Source organism: Gopherus flavomarginatus, chromosome 3 (genome assembly GCF_025201925.1).
Source record: "Gopherus flavomarginatus isolate rGopFla2 chromosome 3, rGopFla2.mat.asm, whole genome shotgun sequence".
In the NCBI taxonomy this organism is placed as follows: Eukaryota; Metazoa; Chordata; order Testudines; family Testudinidae; genus Gopherus; species Gopherus flavomarginatus.
In genome coordinates this window covers 864,470-887,673 of record NC_066619.1, presented here as the reverse complement: position 1 = coordinate 887,673, position 23,204 = coordinate 864,470, and the positions used below count along the sequence as shown (strand labels likewise).

Genomic DNA, 23,204 nt, shown 5'->3' with positions numbered 1-23,204 from the left:
CAATGGAACAAAACACTACAGAAAAAGGGAGTTTCAAACAAGCCAACACGCAGATTTAGTCTCATCTAATCTTATGCTTCAGGTGAGCTCATGTCGATGGACTTTCTTCTTCAGCTACTGGACCAGAGCTCAAGTCAGCCCACGTCCTCCCAGCCAGCCCAGGGCCTCCGCTGGGTCTCAGACCTGGGCTACACACGGGTGTGAAGAATCCACATCGCTGAATGCTGTAGCTACGCTGACCTAACCCCGGTGCAGAGGAAGCCAGTGTGACAGATGGGTCCTTCCATCAGCCTCAGCACTGTCGAGCTGAAAACTCCCTTCCTGCGGCGTAGGTTGCGTCTACACTACAGGGCTCTGCCGGCTTAGCTATGGCACCGTGGCTATGCCACTATTTGTCCTCAGAGTGTAAATGTGCCCTGAGGGTCTCCTGCCCCACGAGCAGCACAGAAGGCTCCAGCACCCCACAGGAGCTGCCATGGAGAACTGGGGGAGGGAGGGAAAGGCTACAAGCTACAGGGCAGAGACGCCAGGGTCTGAAATCCCACCGCCCACAGAGAAGGGCCACCCACCGTTTGCCATTGGAGGAAGGGGGACTCGATCTGTCTATTAACGAGGGCTCGAAAGAGCCAGCTACCTCCAGCCCAGACCGCTCTGTCCAATGCCATACAAAGCAGGGCTGCCCTCGGTGGCACGGCCAGGCAGGCAATGAAAGGATGGGAAAATCCTGCCAGACGAAGATGCCAAGACTCCTGTGGAGGAGAGTTCACTCCTCGGGTTGCCTGGGTCTCTGGCTGCTGGGTCACCCACAGCACATATTACCCAACTGTTTCTTGCAGTGGCTGGAAAGGACATCTCTTCCCTTTTCTCAGGGCAGCTGGTTCTGGTAAATTCAGTACCCAAAGGGCATGACCTAGGGCTGGAACAACAGATTTCAAAATCCCCAGGTTGCACAATAGCTGAGGGCTACCCGTAACAGAGGCAGTACTTGCCAGCAGGGAACCCAAATGCTTTTCTCTGCTCCTCCTGTGACGTGAGCCCCTGCCCTGTTCTTAAAGGGCAGCTTCCTTTAAATCAAATGCAAATACCAAAATGAAACAGTAAACTGAATATTAACACAGCCTGCAAACTCACTGCTGCACGCTGTGTTCTGCAATATAAAATCACCCCCTCAGGACTGCCAGAGGTTATTTATCTAATGGTGAGGCCTGTGCTGTTGATCTGAATGTCCTGTCCTCAAACATCTGATGACTATTCCTCGCACCCCCCCAGTGGGGGCACCAGCAGAGTGCGAATCCAAGGCCTTCAGATTCGCAGCACGAACCTTTTCCACTCCAGCAATAGCTATGACAGCTGGTGGCAGCTCTCTGTTCTTCTCAATGCTGGTTAGCCTGGTGACGAGGGGGAGACAGCATGTGCTAGGCCAGTGAGTTACACAACTATTTGTGAGACAGAGCAGGATTCCTGGGTTCTTATTCCTGGCTCTGACAATGGGGACAAGTGGTTGCATTGGCTAGCACATACCATTTAACTGGACCCGTTCCTTTGTGGGGTTCCCAGCCTCTCCTGGCGTGACCTTGTGTAAGCACTCTGCTGTCTTCTCTGGAAAGGGGCAGGGGGTGCTACCTGCCTGCCGAGGGCTGGGGCACGAGGGGTGGGTTAATAACGGGCAGCAATATTAACTGCAGGCCATGGCAGCTGGGATGCTACCTCCATGAGCTTTCCCTCAGAGGAGTTTGGGGAGCATCTTTCTCAGCATCAGACTATGGTGAGAGATTGTGCCACACACTCTCCAAGAAACTGCGGAACCACCTGGTCAACATCCTATACAGCCAACAGGAGAAGATCAAGAATGAGCTCTCTAAACTCGTGTGAAAAAACCAACCTTCCACACAAGCTTCCTTGTGGCTGGACTTTACAAAAACTAGACAAGCCATTTACAACACACACTTCGCTTCTCTACAGAGGAAAAAGGGCACTGAACTATCTAAACTCCTGCATGCCTCATGGGGCCACAACACTGGTTCTTCTTCAAGTGCTTCTTCATAGCTATTCCAGCTAGGTGTGTGCGCATGCCACATGCACGGATGTTGAAAACTTTTCCCTAGCAGCTACCTGTCAGGCTGGCTGAGGAGCCCCCTGGAGTCAGGGCCGGTGCAACCATTTAGGTGGACTAGGCGGTTGCCTAGGGCGCCGAGATTTGAGGGCGCCAAAAAGCGCCCCCACATTTTTTTTAAATGGTTGAGCAGCCTCTGCTGCTGGGACAGAGAAGGGAGTCTGAGCTGCCGGCGGCAGCCCACAGCCCAGGGGGTTCCCCGGGTCAGGGCGCCGCCGGGGCAGCCGGCAGCCCAGGGGGTCCCCCGCGTCAGGGCGCCACCGCGGCAGCCGGCAGTCCAGAGAGTACCCCGGGTCAGGGCGTCTCCGCGGCAGCCAGCAGCCCAGGGGGTCCCCCGGGTCAGGGCGTCTCCGCGACAGCCGGCAGCCCAGTGGGTCCCCCGGGTCAGAGCGTCTCCGCGACAGCCGGCAGCCCAGTGGGTCCCCCGGGTCAGGGCGCCGCTGTGGCAGCCGGCAGCCCAGGGGCAGGGGTCCCCTGGCCCAGGGAAACCCCGGGCTGCCAGCTGCCGCGGAGGCGCACTGACCCTGGGTCAGGGTGCCGCTGCGGCAGCCGGCAGTCCAGGGTGTCTGGAGGGGGCGGCAGACAGCTCCCGTGGAGCTGCCGCAGTCGTGCCTGCGGACGGTCGGCTGCTCGTGCAACTCCAGTGGACCTCCCTTAGACACGACTGCAGCAGCTCCACTGGAACCGCGGGACCAACGTGCGGGGCGGCGAAATTGCCGTCCACCTAGGGCGCTCAAAACCCTAGCGCCGGTCCTGCCTGGAGTGGTGCCAAAATGGTGATCTATATAAGTCCTGGCCGGCCCGAGCCCCCTTCAGTTCCTTCTTATCACCTGTGATGGGTGTCAGAACAGTGGTCTCTTGCTTGCAAGTGCTCCACTAATCCCTAAATCCCTGCAGTGCTCTGGGACAGGGCCTCAAACCCTGTAGCTCCTTCAGTGAGCCTATGCCCATGGGTGTCCCCCACAACTCCTGTCTTCGATGTCTGGGAGTAGCCCATCAGGCGGGTAAGTGCAAGATCTGCAAGGCCTTTACGCCTCACAGTAGAAAGGAGAGGGACATTCGCCTGAAACAACTCCTCATGGAGTCTGCTCTGGTCTCTACCGACAGTGGCCAATGCCAGGTGCCCCAGAGGGAGTGAACCTAACAGGCAATGATCAAGTGATCTCTGTCCTGCCATCCATCTCCATCCTCTGACAAACAGAGGCTAGGGACACCATTCCTTACCCATCCTGGCTAATAGCCATTCATGGACTTAACCTCCATGAATTTATCTAGGTCTCTTTTAAACCCTGTTATAATCCTAGCTTTCATAACCTCCTCAGGCAAGGAGTTCCACAAGTTGACTGTGTGCTGCGTGAAGAACAACTTCCTTTTATTTGTTTTAAACGTGCTGCCCATTGATTTCATTTGGTGGCCCCTAGTTCTTATCTTATGGGAACAAGTAAATAATTTTTCCTTTTTCACTTTCTCCAAATCACTCATGATTTTATAAACCTCTGTCATATCCCTGTCATAAACAGATAGCTAAGGGTTAATGTCTCTTACACCTGGAAAGAAGTAACCTGAAACACCTGACCAGAGGACCAACCAGGAAACAAGACTTTTTCAAATCTGGGTGGAGGGAAGTTTGTGTGGGAGTCCTTTGTTCTGTCTTGTATCTGTCCCTCTCGGCTATGGGAAGGATTTCTGTCTCTTGCTTTCTAATCTTCTGTTTCCAAGTTGTAAGTACAAATATAATAAGGCAGTAAGGTTTATATGGTTTTCTTTTGTATTTACATGTGTGTAGTTGCTGGAATGTTTTGAATTGTATTCTTTTTGAATAAGGCTGTTTATTCATATTTCTTTTAAGCAATTGACCCTGTATTTGTCACCTTAATACAAAGAGACCATTTTTATGTACTTTTTCTTTCTTTTTACATAAAGCTTTCTTTTAAGACCTGTTGGAGTTTTTCTTTAGTGGGGAACTCCAGGGAATTGAGTCTGTGCTCACCAGGGAATTGGTGGGAGGAAGAAGTCAGGGGGAAATCTGTGTGTGTTAGATTTACTAGCCTGACTTTGCGTTCCCTCTGGGTGAAGGAGGGGGGTGGGGGAGAGATTGGCTCTCTCTCCTTGTGTTTCCAGGACTGGAAATAGAGAGGGTGGAGTCCCTCTGTTTAGATTCACGGAGCTTGCTTCTGTGTATCTCTCCAGGAACCGGGGTGGGGGGGGGAACACCTGGAAGTGAGAAGGGAAGGGAAATGGTTTATTCCCCTTTGTTGTGATACTCAAGGAATTTGGGTCTTGGGGTCCCCAGGGAAGGTTGTTGGGTGGACCAGAGTGCCCCAAAACACTCTAATTTTTTGGGTGGTGGCAGCTTTACCAGGTCCAAGCTGGTAACTAAGCTTGGAGGTTTTCATGCTAACCCCCATATTTTGGACGCTAAGGTCCAAATCTGGGAATAGGTTATGACAATCCCCCCTTAGTATCCTCTTTTCCAAGCTGAGAAGTCGTAGTCTCTTTAATCTCTTCTCATATGGGACCTCTCCAAACCCCTAATCATATTAGTTGCCCTTTTCTGAACCTTTTCTAGTGCTTAGAATATCTTTTTTGAGATGAAGAGACCACATCTGTACACAGTATTCAAGATGTGGGCGTACCATGGATTTCTATAAGGGCAATAATATATTCTCAGTCTTATTCTCTATCCCCTTTTTAATATTCCTAACATCGTGTTTGCTCTTTTGACCGCCTCTGCGCACTGCCTGGTCGTCTTCAGAGAACTATCCATGATGACTCCAAGATCTTTTTCCTGACTCCTTATAGCTAAATTAGCCCCCATCATATTGTATGTATAGTTGGGGTTATTTTTTCCAATGTGCATTGCTTTACATTTATCCACATTAAATTTCATTTGCCATTTTGTTGCCCAGTCACTTAGTTGTGTGAGATCTTTTTGAAATTCTTCACAGTCTGCTTTGTTTTTAACTATCTTGAGCAGTTCCACCTCACTGTTTATCCCTTTCTCCAGATCATTTATGAATAAGTTGCATAGGATTGGTCCTAGGACAGACCCTTGGGGTACACCACTAGTTACCCCTCTCCATTCTGAGAATTTACCATTTATTCCTACCCATTGTTCCCTGTCTTTTAACCAGTTCTCAGTCCATGAAAGGACCTTCCCTTTTATCCCATGACAACTTGCTGTGCTGAGGCCCTGAGAGTTTCCTGTGCTGTGTTCAACTCTCAATAAACCCTCCTGTTTTATGCTGGCTGACAGTCGCTCCGGTCTAGAGAACAGGGGGCATCAGCCCCTTCAGGAGTGAGGAGGCCCGGGGGGTCCAGAGCGAGGGGACTCCCTGAGGGGGCCCACAGCGAGAAACAGGTGTGCTAAGGCTCGGAGAGGTGCGGCTCTGGGAGGTGGAGGGGCCTGGCCCTGAGAGAGAGTGGACCCCGGGAGAAGGGCTGTCGCACTGAAAGGGGCACCCCCCACAGACCACACGGGGCCAAGAGTGGGCACGATATGTGAGTCCGTGACACTCTGACATCATAATAAAAAAGGCTGACAAAGGAGAAGCTGTCTTCATGAATTAGTCGGAGTATAAACGAGAGGCTGCTAGACAACTGTCTGACACCACATTCTACAGGCCATTGCCCTCTGATACCACTGAGGGTTACCAAAAGAGAGTGCACTATCTTCTCAAGAAACTCCCTGAAGAAGCACAGGAACAAATCTACACTGACACACTCCTAGAGTCCCAAGCAGGGGTATTCTATCTGCTACCCAAGATCCATACACCTGGGAATCCTGGACACCACATCATTTGAGGCATTAGCACCCTGACAGCAGGATTGCTTGGCTATGTAGACTCTCTCCTCAGGCCATACACTCCCAGCACTCCCAGCTATCTTTGAGACACCAGTGACTTCTTGAGAAAACTACAATCCATTGTGTCAAGTATCAGAGGGGTAGCCATGTTAGTCTGGATCTGGAAAAAGCAACAAGAGTCCTGTGGCACCTTATAGACTAACAGACATATTGGAGCATGAGCTTTCATGGGTGAATACCAATCCATTGGTGATCTTCCAGAAAACACCATCCTGGCCACTGTGGATGTAGAAGTCCTTTACACCATTATTCCACACAAAGATGGACTACAAACCATCAGGAACAGCATCCCTGATAATATCACAGCAAATCTGGTGGCTGAACTTTCTGACTTTGTCCTCATCCGCAACTATTTCACATTTGGGAACAATATATACCTTCAAGTCAGCGGCACTGCTATGGGTTCCCGCATGGCCCCACAGTATGCCAACATCTTTATGGCTGACGTAGAACAACGCTTCCTCAGCTCTCGTCCCCTTACACCCCTACTCTACTTGCGCTACATTGATGACATCATCTTCATCTGGACCCATGGGAAAAAAGCTCTTGAGGAATTCCACCATGATTTCAACAATTTTCACCGCACCATCAACCTCAGCCTGGACCAGTCCACACAAGAGATCCTGGACACTACAGTGTAAATAAGTGATGATCACATAAACACCACCCTATATGAGGAACCTACTGGCCACTATACTTACCTACATGCCTCCAGCTTCCATGCAGGACACATCACACAATCCATTGTCTACAGCCAAGCCCTAGGATACAACTGCATTTGCTCCAATCCCTCAGACAGAGACAAACACTTAGAAGATCTCAATCAAGCTTTCTTAAAACTACAATACTCACCTGGGGAAATGAGGAAACAGATTGACAGAGCAAGACAGTTACCCAGAAGTCATCTACTGCAGGACAGGCCCAACAAGGAAAATAACAGAACATCACTGGCCATCACATACAGCCCCCAGCTAAAACCTCTCCAGCACATCATCAACGATCTACAACTTATCCTGGAAAACAATCCCTCACTCTCACAGACCTTGGGAGACAGGCCAGTCCTCGCTTATAGACAGCCCCTGAACCTGAAGCAAATACTCACCAGCAACCGCACACCATACAACATAAACACTAACCCAGGAACCTATCCTTGCAATAAAGCCCGATGCCAGCTCTGTCCACATATCTATTCAAGTGACACCATCATAGGATCTAATCACATCAGCCACGCCATCAGGGGCTCGTTCACCTGCACATCTACCAATGTGATATATGCCATCATGTGCCAGCAATGCCCCTCTGCCATGTACATTGGCCAAACTGGACAGTCTCTATGTAAAAGAATAAATGGACACAAATCAGACATCAGGAATGGTAACATACAAAAGCCAGTAGAGAACACTCCAATCTCCCTGGACGTTCTATAGCAGATTTAAAAGTAGCCATCCTTTAACAACAAAAACAGACGTCAAAGAGAAAGTGCTGAACTGGAATTAATTTGCAAATATAACACCATCAATTTGGGCTTGAATAGGGACTGGGAGTGGCTGGCTCACTACAAAAGCAATTTTCCCTCTCTTGGTGCTGACACCTCTTCATCAGTTATTGGGAGTGGACCACATCCACCCTGAGTGAATTGGCCTTCAGCATTCCTTCTCTACTGGTAAGGTAACTCCCTTCTCTTTATGTGCCAGTGTATATTTACGCCTGTATCTGTCATTTTCACTCCATGTATCTGAAGAAGTGGGTTTTTTAATTCACAAAAGCTTATGCTCAAATAAATCTGTTAGTCTTTAAGGTGCCACCAGACTCCTCATTGTTTTTGTGGACACAGACTAACAAGGCTGCCCCTTTGATGCCCGGTACCATTTTATCAGTTGTTTTACTTCCCCACAAGTTGTTATGACTATTTAGATCACCACATACAATATATGGTCTTTTAGGATCTTCCCTATTTTTTGTTGCACTGAACTTTCTAATTTCCCACATGGGTTATAGATACTATAAAACCTTAAAGAAAAATTACTTTTCTGCATTGGGATCTCAACTGCATTATGTTCTAGGCTTATTCTTCATTCTTTACTGCTATGTACTCTCTATGCAAAAGAAGAAATGGACATAAATCAGACATCAAGAATTGTAACATTCAAAAACCAGTAGGAGAGCACTTCAATCTCCCTGGACACTCAATAACAGATTTAAGAGTGGCAATTCTTCAACCAAAAAACTTCAAAAACAGATTTCAACGAGAAACAGAAGTGGAATTAATTTGCAAACTTGGCACCATCAAATTAGGCCTGAATAAAGACTGGGAGTGGCTGGGTCACTACAAAAAGTAATTTCCCCCTGTTGATACTCATGTGTTCTTGTCAGCTTTTGGGCATGGGCCACATCCACCCTGACTGAATTGGCCTCGGTAGCATTGACCCCCACACTTGGTAAGGCAAGTGCCATCTTTTCATGTGCTGTATATTTATACCTGCGTACTGTATTTTTCATTCCGTGCATCTGATAAAGTGGGTTTTAGTCCACGAAAGCTTATACCCAAATCAATTTATTCACCTCTAAGGTGCCACAAGGGCTCCTTGTTGTTTTTTCTCAGCAATATGTCAGCCAGTTCCTGAGAAACAGCCAGTTATGACCCACCTGCCAAACATATCAGTGTCATATCATAGCGCAGGGGCCAGCCCCACAGATCTCAATAATGCTGTTTGCAAACCTGAGGGAACCAGGAACATGGTTGACCAGAGGCTTCAGGGGGTTTGGCAGATAAGAACATAAGACTATATGGTCTATAAAATCATGACTGGTGTGGCAAAAGTCAATAAGGAAGTGTTACTTACTCCTGCTCATAACACAACTACTAGGGGGTCACCAAATGGAATTAATAGTCAGCAGATTTAAAATAAACAACGCACAGTCAACCTGTGGAACTCCTTGCCAGAGGATGTTGTGAAGGCCAAGAATGTAACAAAGTTCAAAAAAGAACTAGATAAGTTCATGGAGGACAGGTCCATGAATGGCTATTAGTCAGGATGGATAGGGATGGTGTCCCTAGCCTCTGTTTGCCTGGAGCTGGGAATGGGTGACTGGGGATGAATCACTTGGTGATTCCCTGTTCTATTCATTCCCTCTGGGGCACCTGGCATTGGCCGCTGTCGGCAGACAGGACACTGAGCAAGATGGACCTTTGCTCTGACCCAATCTGACCGTTCTGATGTTTGAAGCTGAGGGGACCAGGAACATGGTTGACTGAAAGCTCAAGTGGGTTCGGCAGATGCTGCTGGCAGAGCTGTAACTAGACACATTTGCGCCTTCTGCTGGTTTTTTTCAGCATTTCTCCACTCTGCGACTCTGTGCCCTGGCCAGCTGCCCAGCTCGCCGGCCCTGGCTATGGCCCTGGCTGAGGGAGGCCCTGGCTTGGGGCAGGGATTGGGCACGGATGCAGAAGAGGAGGAGGCTGGGACTGGAGTTTCCATCACTCAAAACCTTTCAGTTGAGCTGGGATGTCTCTCTCTGAGCCCTCCCCGTAGCACAGCCAGGAGCTCTTGGGGGGGTGCAAGCTTGGCTGGGTGGGAGAAGTAAAGGTGTAGCGATGCCCCCTCCATGCTCCCATCGTCTCCAGCTGGCACCAGCAAAGCCTCCTCCAGCCCCTCCCTGTCGCAGACAGTCTCCCTACACACATGATTTACCATCTCTATTTCTCTGCAAGGCGTGTGGCAGGGCCCCTTCCTCCAGGTGCTGGGATGGCGTGGCTGTGCCAGGCTCGCTCACTGCCCAGTTCCTGTGATTGTGCAGTCGGGGTGTTTCGAAAGTGTGTGTGGTCCCCTGCCCTGTTTCCTCCTGGGGAAGCTGCTCACACCCGGGGGGCTGCGCCAGGCCAAGCTGCCTGTAGGAGGTGCTGAGGGGGGCAGAGGCAGCAGGAGGCTCTGCCTGTGTGGAGGGGGCAGGCCTTGTTCCTGGCCAGGGCTGGGGCAGGGAGAGGCGGGAGGGAGCTGAGGTTCGTGGGCTGCACATACTGGCCAGCTCAGCTGGGTTTGCAGTAAAAGTGCCCTCCAGAGGCAGGGCCAGTCCCAGTACCGCAAGGCAGCACGGCACCAGGACGCTGCCCAGGCAGCAGGGCCAGAGCCCAGCCCTGGGGGGTCACCTCGACCTTCGGCTTGAGAGTAATAACAGCAGGTGCTGCCCCTGAAACAACAAGGGGGCAAATATGGGCTGGCACCTCCCAGAGCCAGGGCAGAAAGGCCCCCAGGGCTTGGCCAGGGCCTTTCCAAGCAGCCTGCTGCCCATGGCAGGATTGGAGACAGGAGAAACCGGGGCACGGGGGGCTTAGGCTGGGAAGGACTCAGGTTTGGGGCTCAGGCTGCAGGAGGCTCAGGTGGGAGACCTGGCACGTGGGGGCTCAGGATGGGAGATGTGGTCTCCTGGCGTTTGGGTTACAGGGTTTGGGCCCAGTCTGACTTGGAGCTGAAAGTTCAAAGGAGCCCAAAGCTGCTGGACAGAGATGCTCTCTCCAGCCCGCTGGGATTCCCAGAGTTTCTTGTGCCTGGAGCCAGTGACCTCAGTGTGGTGCCAAGTTGAGAGCAGCCCTCAGACTGAAGCTCCTCTGCCCCATGGAGCCTGTCTCCAGGCCAGGAGCTCCCCTGTGGGACCCTCCGCCCCTAGCGCTCCTCTCTGCAGAGCCCAGCTGGGCCCCCCCCGGGCAGGGAGCGGTGCCCTCCGGCCAGCACGGCCCACTCCGAGCTGCGCTCACGTCAACCCCCGGCCCCACCTGGCCTACGTGGGCTTGTCCAGCGAGCAGCCAAACGCTTCCCCCCCCCCCCCCCCGCAGGGCAGGTGGCACCTGGCCAGCCACTGGCAAACACTTCTGGGAAGTTCGGTTCCCGCTGCAGGAAAAATAACTTTCAAAAGCCAGCGGTTGCTCAATAGCTGGCACTGCCAATGAGGGAGCTCCCTGGAGCTACAAATAGGAGCCTGATCAGGAGCCCCAGACATGAGCCTCCGGAAGACTCAGCTGGCATCTGCCACTCCCAGAGACGATGGGGAAAGTCGTCTTCTCCCTGCTCCTCGCCCTGCCTCTGGTGACCCTCGGGGCCTCTGCAGATAAAAAGGTACGGGGGGGAGAGGGGCTGGGCGCTGGCTCTGGGGTGTCTCAGGCTGGGCAGGGCGGGGGGCCGAGGGGGCTGGGTGCTGGCTCTGGGATGTCTCAGGCTGGGGCAGGGTGAGGGGCCGAGGGGGCTGGGCGTTGGCTCTGGGGTGTCTCAGGCTGGGCAGGATGAGAGGCAGAGGGGGCTGGGTGCTGGCTCTGGGGTGTCTCAGGCTGGGCAGGTGAGGGGCCAAGGGGGCGGGGCGCTGGCTCTGGGGTGTCTCTGGCTGGGGCAGGGTGAGGGGCCGAGGGGGCTGGGCGCTGGCTCTGGGGTGTCTCAGGCTGGGCAGGGTGAGGGGCCGAGGGGGCTGGGCGCTGGCTCTGGGGTGTCTCAGGCCGGGGCAGGGTGAGGGGCCGAGGGGGCTGGGCGCTGGCTCTGGGGTGTCTCAGGTTGGGGCGGGGCAGGGCAAGGGGCCGAGGGGGCTGGGTGCTGGCTCTGGGGTGTCTCAGGCTGGGCAGGGCGAGGGGCCGAGGGGGCTGGGCGCTGGCTCTGGGGTGTCTCAGGCTGGGGCAGGGTGAGGGGCTCTGGGCTGGGCAGGGGGCTCTTGCTTAGGGAGGATGGCATGACAGCCCAGGGCGAGCGTCAGTGGTGGCAGGCACTGAAATGAGTCCTGGGGAGGCGAGGGGGAGAGGGACTGCCCCCCTGCAGGGATTTTACTCTCAGGGGAAAGCAGCAGCGTCTCTTACAGCAGCGTTTGGGCTGAGCCGCTGCACGTCCCATCCGGAGATTCCACCTCCCACAAAGGGCAGGGGCAGGAATGGCTCCGGGGTTTGTGATGTTATTGTGACAGTAAAGAACTCCTGGGGCGCCTGGCGGATGATGGAGCCAGGAGCAGAATGTCGCAGTGGGTGGGCGAAGGAGGCAGAAAATGCCCCCTATGAATGTGTGACAATGGGCAATGTGGTGCTGGGGTGCCCTAAAAACAGAGCCAGCTGGGGGAGCCGTGTCCCAGTGAGCAGACACAGCTGGCCAAGCACGATGCCCAGTGTGAGGGGGCCAGATGCAGCAGGCTCAGCTCTGCAAAGCTCCCAATCTTCAGCACTGGGACACAAGATTCCCTTTGATTTGATAGCGTGACACCCCTTTTTCTGGCTGCTGGTCACCCCCCAGCTGTTTGGCACTAGGGTCCCATGGCCGTGCCTTTGCGTGGATAGAGCAGGGAAAATTGGGCATGTGGGAATTCCCAGCCTGGATTCACCCATGGAGCCAATTAATTCAGTTTCTCATCTCCAAACCTAGCCAATACCTGCTCCTTCAGAGGAAGGTGTGAGGAAGCACGGAGGAGGCAGTGATGGGATTAATGTGCCCCAGAAGAGCTTCTGCCTGAACCCAGCAGTCAGGAGTGCACTCCTGCCCTGAAGCAGGAGGGGTCAGAGCCCTCCCAAAACTTGTATTTGTTTTAATCGTTACTGTTCTATTTCAGTCTGGTTTCATTCACCACAGAAATGTGTGAGCCTTTTCTGGACAGTGCTAAGCTTTTGGCCTTGATGAAATCATGTGGCAGGGAGTTCCACAGACTGTGGATAGTATGAGAACGTATTTCCTTTGGATCAGTTTTAAATGTGCTGCTTTTCAGTTTTATTTAATGTTCCCATGTTCTGAGAGTGAGCAGCAGCACCTGAGAACCTCCACGGTCATGTGTCCCTCTGTTACGTTAGCTCTTATGTGTCTCCTCTCTGTCTCCCCTGGTACATCTCTACCCACCCTTGTCACCCCTTTGCAAACCCCTCGACTCCTGCAGTGTCTGCTTTGAGGTGGGATGGCCAGACCAGAAGCCAGGCTCCTCGGGAGGGCTTCCCAGTGACTTATATAACCTCCAAAAAACCCAGGGTTAAGAGAATGGTAAGAAAAAGTCAGGCACTCAGAAATCAGGAACTACCAGGTTGCCCAGACAGCCTTACTTCAGCTGCTTTGTACATCAGCCCCATGCTACAGTCTCTAATTCCACAGTCACAGACAGCTCCGTCAGTGCATACAGGCATTCGCTGAGGCCTCAGCCAGTGCACTCATTCAATGCCTTGTTATGCAATATTTGCTTTTCTGCTCGTTATTCAGGCATACACCGTTTAAAGCCTGCACTGAACACAGAGCTGTTCATTTCCTCCTGGGCTTCTCTAGGTAGCTCTTGCTGGAGCATTTTAGTGGGTTACAGTATTCATGATGTCAGGTATCAGAGGGGTAGTCGTGTTAGTCTGGATCTGTAAAAGCAGCAGAGAGTCCTGTGGCACCTTATAGACTAACAGACGTGTTGGAGCATGACATGCATCTGACAAAGTGGGTGTTCATCCAAGAAAGCTCAGGCTCCAATACGTCTGTTAGTCTATAAGGTGCCACAGGACTCAGTGCTGCTTTTAACTATTCATGAGTTTATGTTCATAGAAACTCTTGGGAAGGGCTCTGAAGAGAGGGAGGAGAATGATCTGCCTAGAACATCTGCCTTCTGGTGAGAGAAAGCAGCTGAAGCTATTTAGTTTATCCCAGAGAGGGCTCAGCAGTGACTGGAACATGGAACACAAGTCCCTACGTGGCGCAGAGATTTTTGGAAGCAGCCAGCAACTTGCTCTAGCAGCCAAAGGCAGAACAAGGTGTAAATTTTAACCAGGAGGGGAATTAACAACTGACCCAGGGATGTCATGGAGTTTTAAAGTCAAGACCGGGTGTCTTCCTCAGAGCTCTGCTCTGGCGCAGCCAGCAGTGACACAGATGATCGGCAGGGCCCTTCTGCCCCTAAATCCATGACTATGAAGTGTCCCTGTTTTACAGGTGAGTGACGGGGATGCCGAGGTCAAGGCCAGATCCGTCACAAGTGCTGGCTAATTTTGGATGTCCCATTTGTGAGGCCGAGGGTCTGGTTTGTCAGAGAACTTGGTGCTTGAGAGCACTTTCCAAGCTTGAAGCCCAGCTCCCACTGACAGCAGCAGTGGGGGCCTCACCCTTCTGCGAATCTCACCCACGTCATCTCGAGTCAGGCACCCAGAAAATGAGGAGCGCACCGGGGCTCTCGGTGACAAGGCTGGTGCAGGTGACTTGCCCAGCATCACATAGGACCCGTGTGGCAGAGGCAGGGACAGAATCTCAGCCCCGGGGCAGCATTCAGCTGTCTTCACCATGAGACTGTCCTCTCTCTTCCTGCAGTCCCCTGCCTCAGTCACTCCGCACCTTCCAGCTTCTGCAACAAAGGAGGCAGAGGTCCTACGGCTCATTCCCTGCACAGCCCCAGAGCCGGTCTGTACTGAGCACTGAATGAGATAGGGCCTGTGGGACAATAGCATGTGATTAAGACATGGACCTCATGCCATAAGATCTCGCTGAGGCCAACAGCTGAGCAGGGTTTGGAAAGGGGCCGAGTGTTCCTGTGGGGAATGGGGACAGCTGGAGTCAGTGCACGAAGAGAAAAACACAGCACAGGAGGGATCGAACCCCTGAGCCAGCCATTCTCTGCAGGTTTGGGGCAGAGAAAGAGGCTTCCCTCTGGGTCATGGGAATTCGATCACAGACCCTGCTCTGTTCCTCTCCTGGTTTGTGGGTCTGGTTCCCGCGTTCCTGGCCTGGGGGAGTGTCTGACCCTGCAGCACTGCGGGGGGACCCATCCTGCTGACTGTGTCCCTCTTTCAGTGTGTCCTGTCTGGATCGTGGAGGAATGAGCTGGGCTCTAACATGACCATCTCTGCCGTGAACGCCGAAGGGGGATTCACTGGTTCATACTTGACAGCAGTGACGGCCACCAACAAACGCATCCTGGTGTCACCCCTGAAGGGGTCCCAGAACAGCAAGAGCCAGAGGAAGCAGCCGACCTTTGGCTTCACCGTGAGCTGGACTTTCTCAAGTACGTGGCCCGAGGGTTCGGTGCCCAGGGTGGAGGGGAACAGAGGGGAATTCAGTGCTAACCAGGCTGAAACACTCCCCGCCCAGGCTCTGCACCATCCTCTGCTCTTCTGGCCCCTTAATGCTCAACGCTGGCCAGTGCCGGTGCTCTGAGCCAGAACTGAACAGACCGGAAACGAGATACAAATGTAACAACCTCAAACCAAAAGGCTGGGGCCCAGCCTCGCCCCCCGCCCGGCCCATTGCTCACCCTGAGCTGTCTCCGAAGCCCTGGGGTCCATCCTGGGCTCTGCCTGGGACTCACCGAGGGCTCCTGGGCAGCTCACCCATCACCTCTCCACCTGCCCACCTCGCCAGCTTAGCAAGTGCTCTGGGGACGAGAGGCGCTGGGGGGCACCGCGAGCTCCACCTTGGCTTGTCCGTGGCAGCCTGTTGGGGGCACTGGAGAGCTCTGCGCTTTTCAGCCCCAGTGTTGCTGTGAACTGTTAGTCACTGTCTGTAGTAGGTAGTGCCAAGGACTCTGTGGCGCTAGGCGCTGGACAGACCCAGCCCTGGCTCAGCGCTCAGCCATCCCGTGTGCACAGGGCACTTGTCGGCCTCCCCAGGCTGGCTGTGAGGCCTCACTCAGCAGGACGCGCTGGGGACCATTACTGGGGGGCTCCGCAGCAGCGGTCAGGGGCTGGGGGAAGCAGGAGCATGTCCCCCTGCAGCCGCGGGGGCTGTGAGACACAGGGGTGGAGGAGGAGCCTGAAGGAGGGAGTGCAAACCAGAGCAGACTGAGGGGTGGGGACGGAGGAGGAAGCAGGGGAACCTGAGGCAGGAACTTCCATTCAGCCCCTGCCTTCAGCCCCATCCCATTAGTCTTCCCCATTCCCTTCTGCCCCTCCCCCATCCCTATCCCCCCGCTTCTTCCCCCCCCCCTTTCCCTGGCCTGCCCCATCCTTATCTGCCCTCCCTATCCCTTTGCCTCCTCCACCCAACTCTGACCTGTCCTGCATCTCTTCACCCCTCTGCACTGCAGACAGGCTGTGCCCTCTGTCCCTCCACCCGGCCTGGGGAAAGCAGGGGGCCAGTGAGCGCACAGGAAAGGCAAGTTCTCCACTCCCAGTGCCGGTGCCCGGGCCAAAGAGGCAATTGCAGGGAAAGTCCTGTTCAGCCCCACGCTCAGGGACTCCTGGGGGCACTTAGCTACCACACTCTAACAAGTGTCTACTGAGCATGTGTGAGGGCGATTTTTCATAACCTGCCCAAATATGGGGTGGCAAAAGGCCAGTCTCCCCTGCTGCCAAGTGTCAAGCACCAGCTCGAGCGTGGGGCACTCAAACTTCCCACTGAGATGGTGATACGCAATTTTTAACATGGCAAAATTAACGTATTTTTCCCCCAACTTTGTTCTTGGAAATGGCTGAACCATATTATGATAAAAAGTAAAAGAACCCAAAACCCCACCAGCCTGAGGCAGGTGCCTGAAATGGGAAACTTCAGCCGAACTCTGCCAGAAGCTGGGAATGGGCGACAGGGGATGGGTCACTTGATGATTCCCTGTTCTGTTCATTCCCTCTGGGACACCTGGCATTGGCCACTGTTGGAAAACAGGATACTGGGCTAGATGGACCTTTGGTCTGAGCCAGTGCGGCCGTTCTTATGTTCTTATGAAATGCAGCAAATTATAATCAACTGAGAACAGGGTCTTATAATGGAAAACGTCAGGCGTTCTTAACTCTAGGTGCTGCTGCCAGCTCCACCTACAACGTGACTTTCTGTTCTATTCTGTAGCGGTTCCTTCCACTCCAGTCGCGCTTTAAGCAACTCCTCCTCCTTCCCTGGGGTCTGGGTCTGTCTCTCAGGGGCCTCACTGACTTTCACGCCTGTCCGGTTCCCCCGCAGACTCAGTGACCGTCTTTGTGGGCCAGTGCTTCATGGATGATAACGGGGAGGAGAGTCTGAAGACCATGTGGCTGCTGCGCCAGGAGGTCGGATCCCCCGGCGCCGACTGGAAAGCGACCAGGTGGGTGACTGGGCACAGGCTGCCCAGGAGCAAAGGAGCCGCCTGCAGAACTGGGACTGCAGGGCCTGGCCCCGTCTCTGTGCCAAGGGCAGGGCTGGGATCCTGGCTCTGGTCAAAGGGCTCCTAGCACTGGAGATGTAGGAAAACCAGCCTGCAGGGACAGGGCAGGGCTCTCAGCTCAGAGTCAGAGACCCATGGAGACTCTTCGCCCTCCAGTGTCTTAACCTTAACCCTAACCCTAACCTTGGCAAAGCCGTTTCCTGCTGTTACCCTGGACCGGGCCCCAGCAAAGGCCGAGTTGCCCCATGGCGCAGCACACACTGCTTAACCCTTCCTCGTCATAGGGCTGCTAGTGCCCCTTGGCCCTGTCCGCCTTATGGAGAGGCCCATATGGAGGAGGGTGGGGGAAGGGGGTTGCCTGCCCTGGGGGCACCTCCCGGGGCACCAAGGGGAGCTTTGAGTGGGTGGCTGCTGGCGGGTCCCTGCTCTCAGTGGCCCTGCAGAGCACCACGGGGATGAGCAGCCCCCAGAGTCCCTGCCCATCTCCTGGGTGCTGCTGGGTGGCTCTGAGACCGTGCCAGTGCGGGGTGCCCACAGCCACACTGCCTCCCTGGGCTGGGCAGCTGGATGCCCCCCTGAGGCGCTGCCTGGAGGAAGCATTTCCCTAGGCCATGGTGCTCAGGCAGGTGGCCTGGGAGGGGGTGTCCTTCTTTGGTCTTTTCTCCTTCTGAGGCTGATGCACTTTCTGCCCCTTTGCCCTCCCTCGCCCTCCCCCACCCTGTCTGGGGCAGCACCGAGCACATAGTCTGTGCTGGGCAAATAACAGGTGAGAACAAACCACAGAGGGAAATGCCAGGTGCTGGCGGGCTACTCAGTCTCGCAGGGAAAGGCAGGACAAGAACCAAAGGATGGAAGCTGAAGCCGGACAAATTCCCATCAGAAATAAGGCCCAAATGTTTAACCCTTGGAGCAAAGGGCCCAGGGCAGCGCTGGGTTCTCCAGCTCCTCACGGGCTTCAGATCAAACCCGGCTGCTTTTCTGGAAGATGCTTCAGCCATTCCCGAGTTACTGGGATCAGGGCGGGGGGCAGTGTGGCTGGCCTGTGCTGCACAGATCAGACTGGATAAGCTGATGATCCCTTCTGACTAAGGGTAAGAGTTTGTCCCAGGTATTTTTAGGGAAAATCAGGGACCGGTCCCGGGCAATGAACAAAAATTAATGGAAGCCTGCAACAAACAGAGAAACAAACAGAGCTTGCTAGGGATTGCAGCTGCTCCTGCAGCAGGGGCTGATCACTGCTCCTGCAGCCCCACAGGAGCTGACCCAACTGCGGCCGCTGCTCCAGCAGGCTGGGGACCTCTGTTCCAGCAGCCCCAAGGTTGGCTGCCAGTTCTGGTGCCTCCCCCGACCCTGGCCACAGCTCCAGACACCCTGGTGCTGACAGCTGCTCTATCCCTGCCCCAGAAGAAGTCCTAGAGGTCACAGAAAGTCACAGAATCCATGACCTCCGTGTCAGAATTGTAGCCTTACTCTGACTGTCGTTCTGTGAATCTATGAATTCTGCGCTTCCCTGCAGGGTGGGCACAAACGTTTTCACCCGGATCAAGTGATTGAACGTGGGTGAATCTGTGAGGAACGATGGTGCCCGGTGACCCAGCAGCACCATTACCCCACTCTGCAGCCCCAGGGCTCCTGGTTCCCACCGTCTGGAATCGTTCTGGGCTCTCTCGAGAGCGTCTCGCCCGGTGTCAGGGCTGTTTGCTGGGCTGCAGAGGTGACGTCTCTGTCTCCATCTCCATCTCCCCTCGCTCTCCGGTTACCCCCCACCCCAGAGTCACTGCCTGCGCCCCTGACACTGCAGTTAAGTTCTTTTCCCAGTAAAGTTCTAGCGCGGGAGCCAAATGAGTCTCTGGTGTTTTTATTGCTCTTGGGCTGAAGCTGTTGCTGAGCCGTGATTCCCACTTGCCCCTCCCTGGATTCCCTGCCAGGTGCTAGTTTCTCTCCCATGAGCCAGGCCCTTCCTGGGACGCCCCTTGTCAGGTTCATCCCCCTGGTTTGCTCCTTTGCTGACTGCCCATTGCCTGGGACAGAGAGTGCAACAGCCGCTGTACAGCCCCGAGGAGACGCCCTTCCTGCTAAATGGCCCTTCGCTCAGGAGGTTCCTGTCCCTCGCTCTCAGCTCGAGGTTTCGTTTCTCTTGGGCATCTGGCGCCGCCCACCTTGGAACATTTTCCATTGGAAAAACAGGGCTCAGTTCTGTGTGGTTCTCCCTTGAACCCCTCCACTGGAGGCGTAACGCTCCAGAGGAACCCGGCATGGGGAAAGGGATGGGCAAACCTGTGGATTAAAACTCTGGAGATTCAAAGTCACATGTTCCCATCCACCCCGACTAAAATCCCACTGCTGCTTGGATGGGATTGGAGGAGTTGGAAACCCTGCCCCCCGTGATAGAGCAGGAAGGGAGAGGCCTTGAAGTGGGACCTGACCTCATCTCCTGGGATTTGAACAGCCCACGGAGCATGGGGGTGGCTGGCCCTGGTGCAGAGGGTGGAGGGGTCAGTCCCTGGGGCAGGCCCACGTTAACACACTGGAGCAATAATCCAAAGGGGGAGGGAGCCTCTGGGGAGCAGGAGCTCAGCACTGTAGCATTTAACTTCAGAAAGGGGAACTATGCAGAAAGGAGAAGGCTAGTTAAACAGAAATGAAAAGGAACAGTCACAAGAGGGAAATGCCTGCAAACTGTCTGGAAACTATTTAAACACCATAATAGAGGCTCAAATTAAATGTAAACCCAAAATAAAAAAGTAGTAAAGAGACCAAAAAAAAAGCCACCGTGGCTAACGGAGAAAAAGAGGTGGTTGGAGGCAAAAGGTACCTTTAAAAATTGGAAGTCAAATCCTAGTGAAAACAATAGAAAGGAGCATCAACTCAAGTGTAAAAGTGTCATTAGGCCTATAAACAATACGAAGAGCAACTGGCCAAAGACTCAAAAACTAACATAAAAAATTTGTTAATTACATTAGAAACAGGAAGCTGCCAGACAGTAGGGGGGGGGGGGGGCGGACACTGGGAATGCTAAAGGAGCACCACCACGTCCTCGTATGGCTGATGGAAATGTAGAGCAAGAACTGTAATTTTACATTCACATGGTTAAGTGAGATAACTGCGTCAGGAGCAGCGGCGTGTATCACTGTGGTGCCTCATTCGTATTTGTGAATCGGGCACTGAGTCATCATATGATCCATGGTCTGTTCTGGGTGACCAGTCGCCCACTGGAGAATCTTTAATTTTCCATTTGTGCAGCAAGTAGCTGCATCTGCCATGGTTTGTGCGGCTACGGGTTAGGGTTCCAATGAGCTTCGTGGGAGAGTAAAGCCAGGGATCTTCTGCATCAGGTTTTTTACGAGGTGTTTATTTGTGACTTCTTGTGAACTCCATTCGGCTTTCCAAGTTTCATCAGGGTTGAAGTTGTTGTGACGTTGCACTCGGTATGATTTTATGAAAATATGCTAATGTAACTGGAATATGCTTCATGCAAAAGGTCTCTTGTAAGGTACCATTACAAAGCTTATAATCTACTGCATGTGAGCATCCTATTTGTATAAATGTACCACTCTTGTATCTGGGACTAGAAATATGAAATATAACTCTGAGGGCCGATTGTAATTATGCAAAGTGTGGGCCATTAATGGTGGTTTGGAATCTCGATGGCTCCCATTAACCAGGCCAATTGACTGTAGATGGCACTGTTTTACCTGTGAGTCCTCCTGTATACGTGTGTGCTGGCAAGTGGGCATTGAAGTCTTGCAGCGACATGTGATCACATCACCTGAACTGGACTCCATCTTTAACCTGGTGTCTAAGGGTACGTCTACACTACCTGCAGGTGATCGATCTATTGGGGATCGATTTATTGCGTGTAGTGTAGATGCGATAAATCGATCCCCAATCGCTCTCCCGTCGATTGCTGAACTCCAGCTTGGTGAGAGGCGGAAGCAAAATCGACGGGGGAGCCGCGGCCGTCGATCCAGCGCCGTGAGGATGTGAAGTAAGTAATTTTAATTCAGTCTAAGATATGTTGACTTCAGCTACGCTATTCTCATAGCTGAGTTGCGTATCTTAGATTGATCTCCCCGCCCCCGCCCCCCCAGTGTAGACCAGGCCTTTCCATTGAGAAGGGGGTGGGAACCCAGATGGACAAAGGATTCCCGCCTTATGCAAAAGATATATAAATGGCTGGAACCAAGAAAAGAAGGAGCCATCATGAGGAATCCCCTAGCTACCACTTGAGCTGGAACAAGGGCAGTACCAGGGGAAAGGATTGTGCTCAGATTAGGAAGGCGTCCAGTCTGTGAAAGAAACTTACGGAAACATCTCTGAGGGTGAGATTTTATCTGTACTCAATTGTATTACTGTATTAGGCTTAGACGTGCATGTTTTATTTTATTTTGCTTGGTAATTCACTTTGTTCTGTCTGTTACTACTTGGAACAACTTAAATCCTACTTTCTGTAGTTAATAAAATCACTTTTTACTTATTAATTAACCCAGAGTATGTATTAATACTTGGAGGAGAAAACAGCTTTGCATCCCTCTCTATCAGTGTTATAGAGCAGTAGTCTCCAAAGTGGGATGCACAAGAGGCTCCTTGGGGATGCACAGCAGGAGGAGCATTTTGGTTTTCTTGTTTTGTTTTTCACTTTGGCAGTTCGGGTGTGATTCTGAGCGTCTTTTTTTTTTTTTTTTTTTTTTTTGCTTCGATGTAGGAGGGGGTGCATGCTCAAAAAAATTTTATTGATAGGGGTGTGTGATCAAAAAAGTTTGGAGACCACTGTTATAGAGGACGAACAATTATAAATTTACCCTTTAAAGGCTTTATACAGGGTAAAACGGATTTATTTGGGTTTAGACCTCATTGGGAGTTGGGCATCTAAGTGTTAAAGACAGGAACACTTCTGTGAACTGCTTTCAGTCAAATCTGCAGCTTTGCGGCATGTGGTTCAGACCCTGGGTCTGTGTTGGAGCAGACGGGTGTGTCTGGCTCAGCAAGACAGGGTGCTGGTATCCTGAGCTGGCAGGGAAAGCAGGGGCAGAAGTAGTCTTGGCACACCAAGTGACAGCTCCCAGGGGGGTTTCTGTGATCCAACCCGTCACATTTGTATTGTTGAGGGCTAAATGCGAGGGTGCAAAAGGGCTCACATGACTTCAAGTGATGGTGAGGGAGGTTGCTAAGGTCCTGGTGGATGGAAAAACATTTGTTTTCCACAATCCTCTGGAATTCTTGAAGGGTTGCAGCATCGTGGCCAATGGGTGGGGGCACAATGCACGACAGCACCGGCAGCGATGGTGCTGGGGTCGACTTGAGGGTTCCAGTGATGCACCACATGGCAGTGTTCAGCTGGACACCAATAAGTCAAGTGTGGATACTTCTGGTCCATACCGGTGCACAGCACTTGGCTACGGGGTAGACAAGGGCCCTTGCTGACATCTGTAACACTGATGCCACTGGTCCCCAGCTTGTGCCTGCCAGTTTCTGGACCAAGCTGACCCTTGTCTTCATCTTGGCAGTGACCTTCTTCAGGTGGTCATGGAAGGTTAGTGTGTGATACAGCTTCCCTCCGGGATAGGTTGGAGTGGGGTCATGTTGCACAATGTTGCCGCAGAAGGTCACTTTCAGGGTGCACGCAGAGTTCCTGTTATCAATATGGAATGCAGTGCTGTGGTTTTGTGAGGATTTGCCTTGAGCCTCCCTTTCTGGAAATATTCCTCCATGGTGTTTAGGTCCCCGTTCAAAGTGGACTTGAGGTCCTTGAAAGTGGCTGCTAGCATTGCCAGGGCAAGATCATCTGCATATGCAAATTTGCATGACTTCGTTGGAGGCATGTTGCTCGTGTAGACAATGAAAAGTGTCGGTGCGAGTACTCAGCCTTGTGGCAGCCCGTTGTTGAGGAACTGGGGCAAACTGACTTTGTTGCCCAAGTGGACACATGGAGCCTACTGCTCAGCATCATGTTTTGTGGCAGTGGATGATCCTTGCGAGCTTCAGCATCAAGCCTTTAATCCATGTCGTAGGCAGATGATGGGTCTACAAAGCTGCACTGGTCTCAGATTTCCTCTGGAATCTGGCCTCCATGTGCATTACAAGGGCCAAAACTTGATCACAACAACTACCTTCAGCCAGAAAGACAAGGCCATTGCAGAAACGTTAAATGAATTTTTTGCATCAGTCTTCACTGCAGCAGATGGG

At 52.8% G+C, this 23,204-nt stretch overlaps 1 protein-coding gene across 2 annotated transcripts in view; it reads left to right on the top strand.

Annotated features, from left to right (window-relative positions):
- The first annotated feature begins 10,924 nt into the window (after window positions 1–10,924).
- LOC127046553 (avidin-like) overlaps window positions 10,925–23,204 on the top strand; it is a 52,347-nt gene continuing 40,067 nt past the window's right edge. The window contains exons 1-4 of one of the 2 annotated variants that reach the window (XR_007773113.1): window positions 10,925–11,089; window positions 14,741–14,951; window positions 16,838–16,958; window positions 18,535–18,732. Coding sequence is in view for 1 of the 2 variants with exons in the window: in XM_050943737.1 (XP_050799694.1) it covers window positions 11,018–11,089; window positions 14,741–14,951; window positions 16,838–16,958; window positions 18,535–18,568 (438 nt within the window). In the remaining variant the exon portion in view is untranslated. Of the gene's footprint in view, window positions 11,090–14,740; window positions 14,952–16,837; window positions 16,959–18,534; window positions 18,861–23,204 lie in introns of those variants that run through there. The other variant, XM_050943737.1, reaches the window with a different exon arrangement.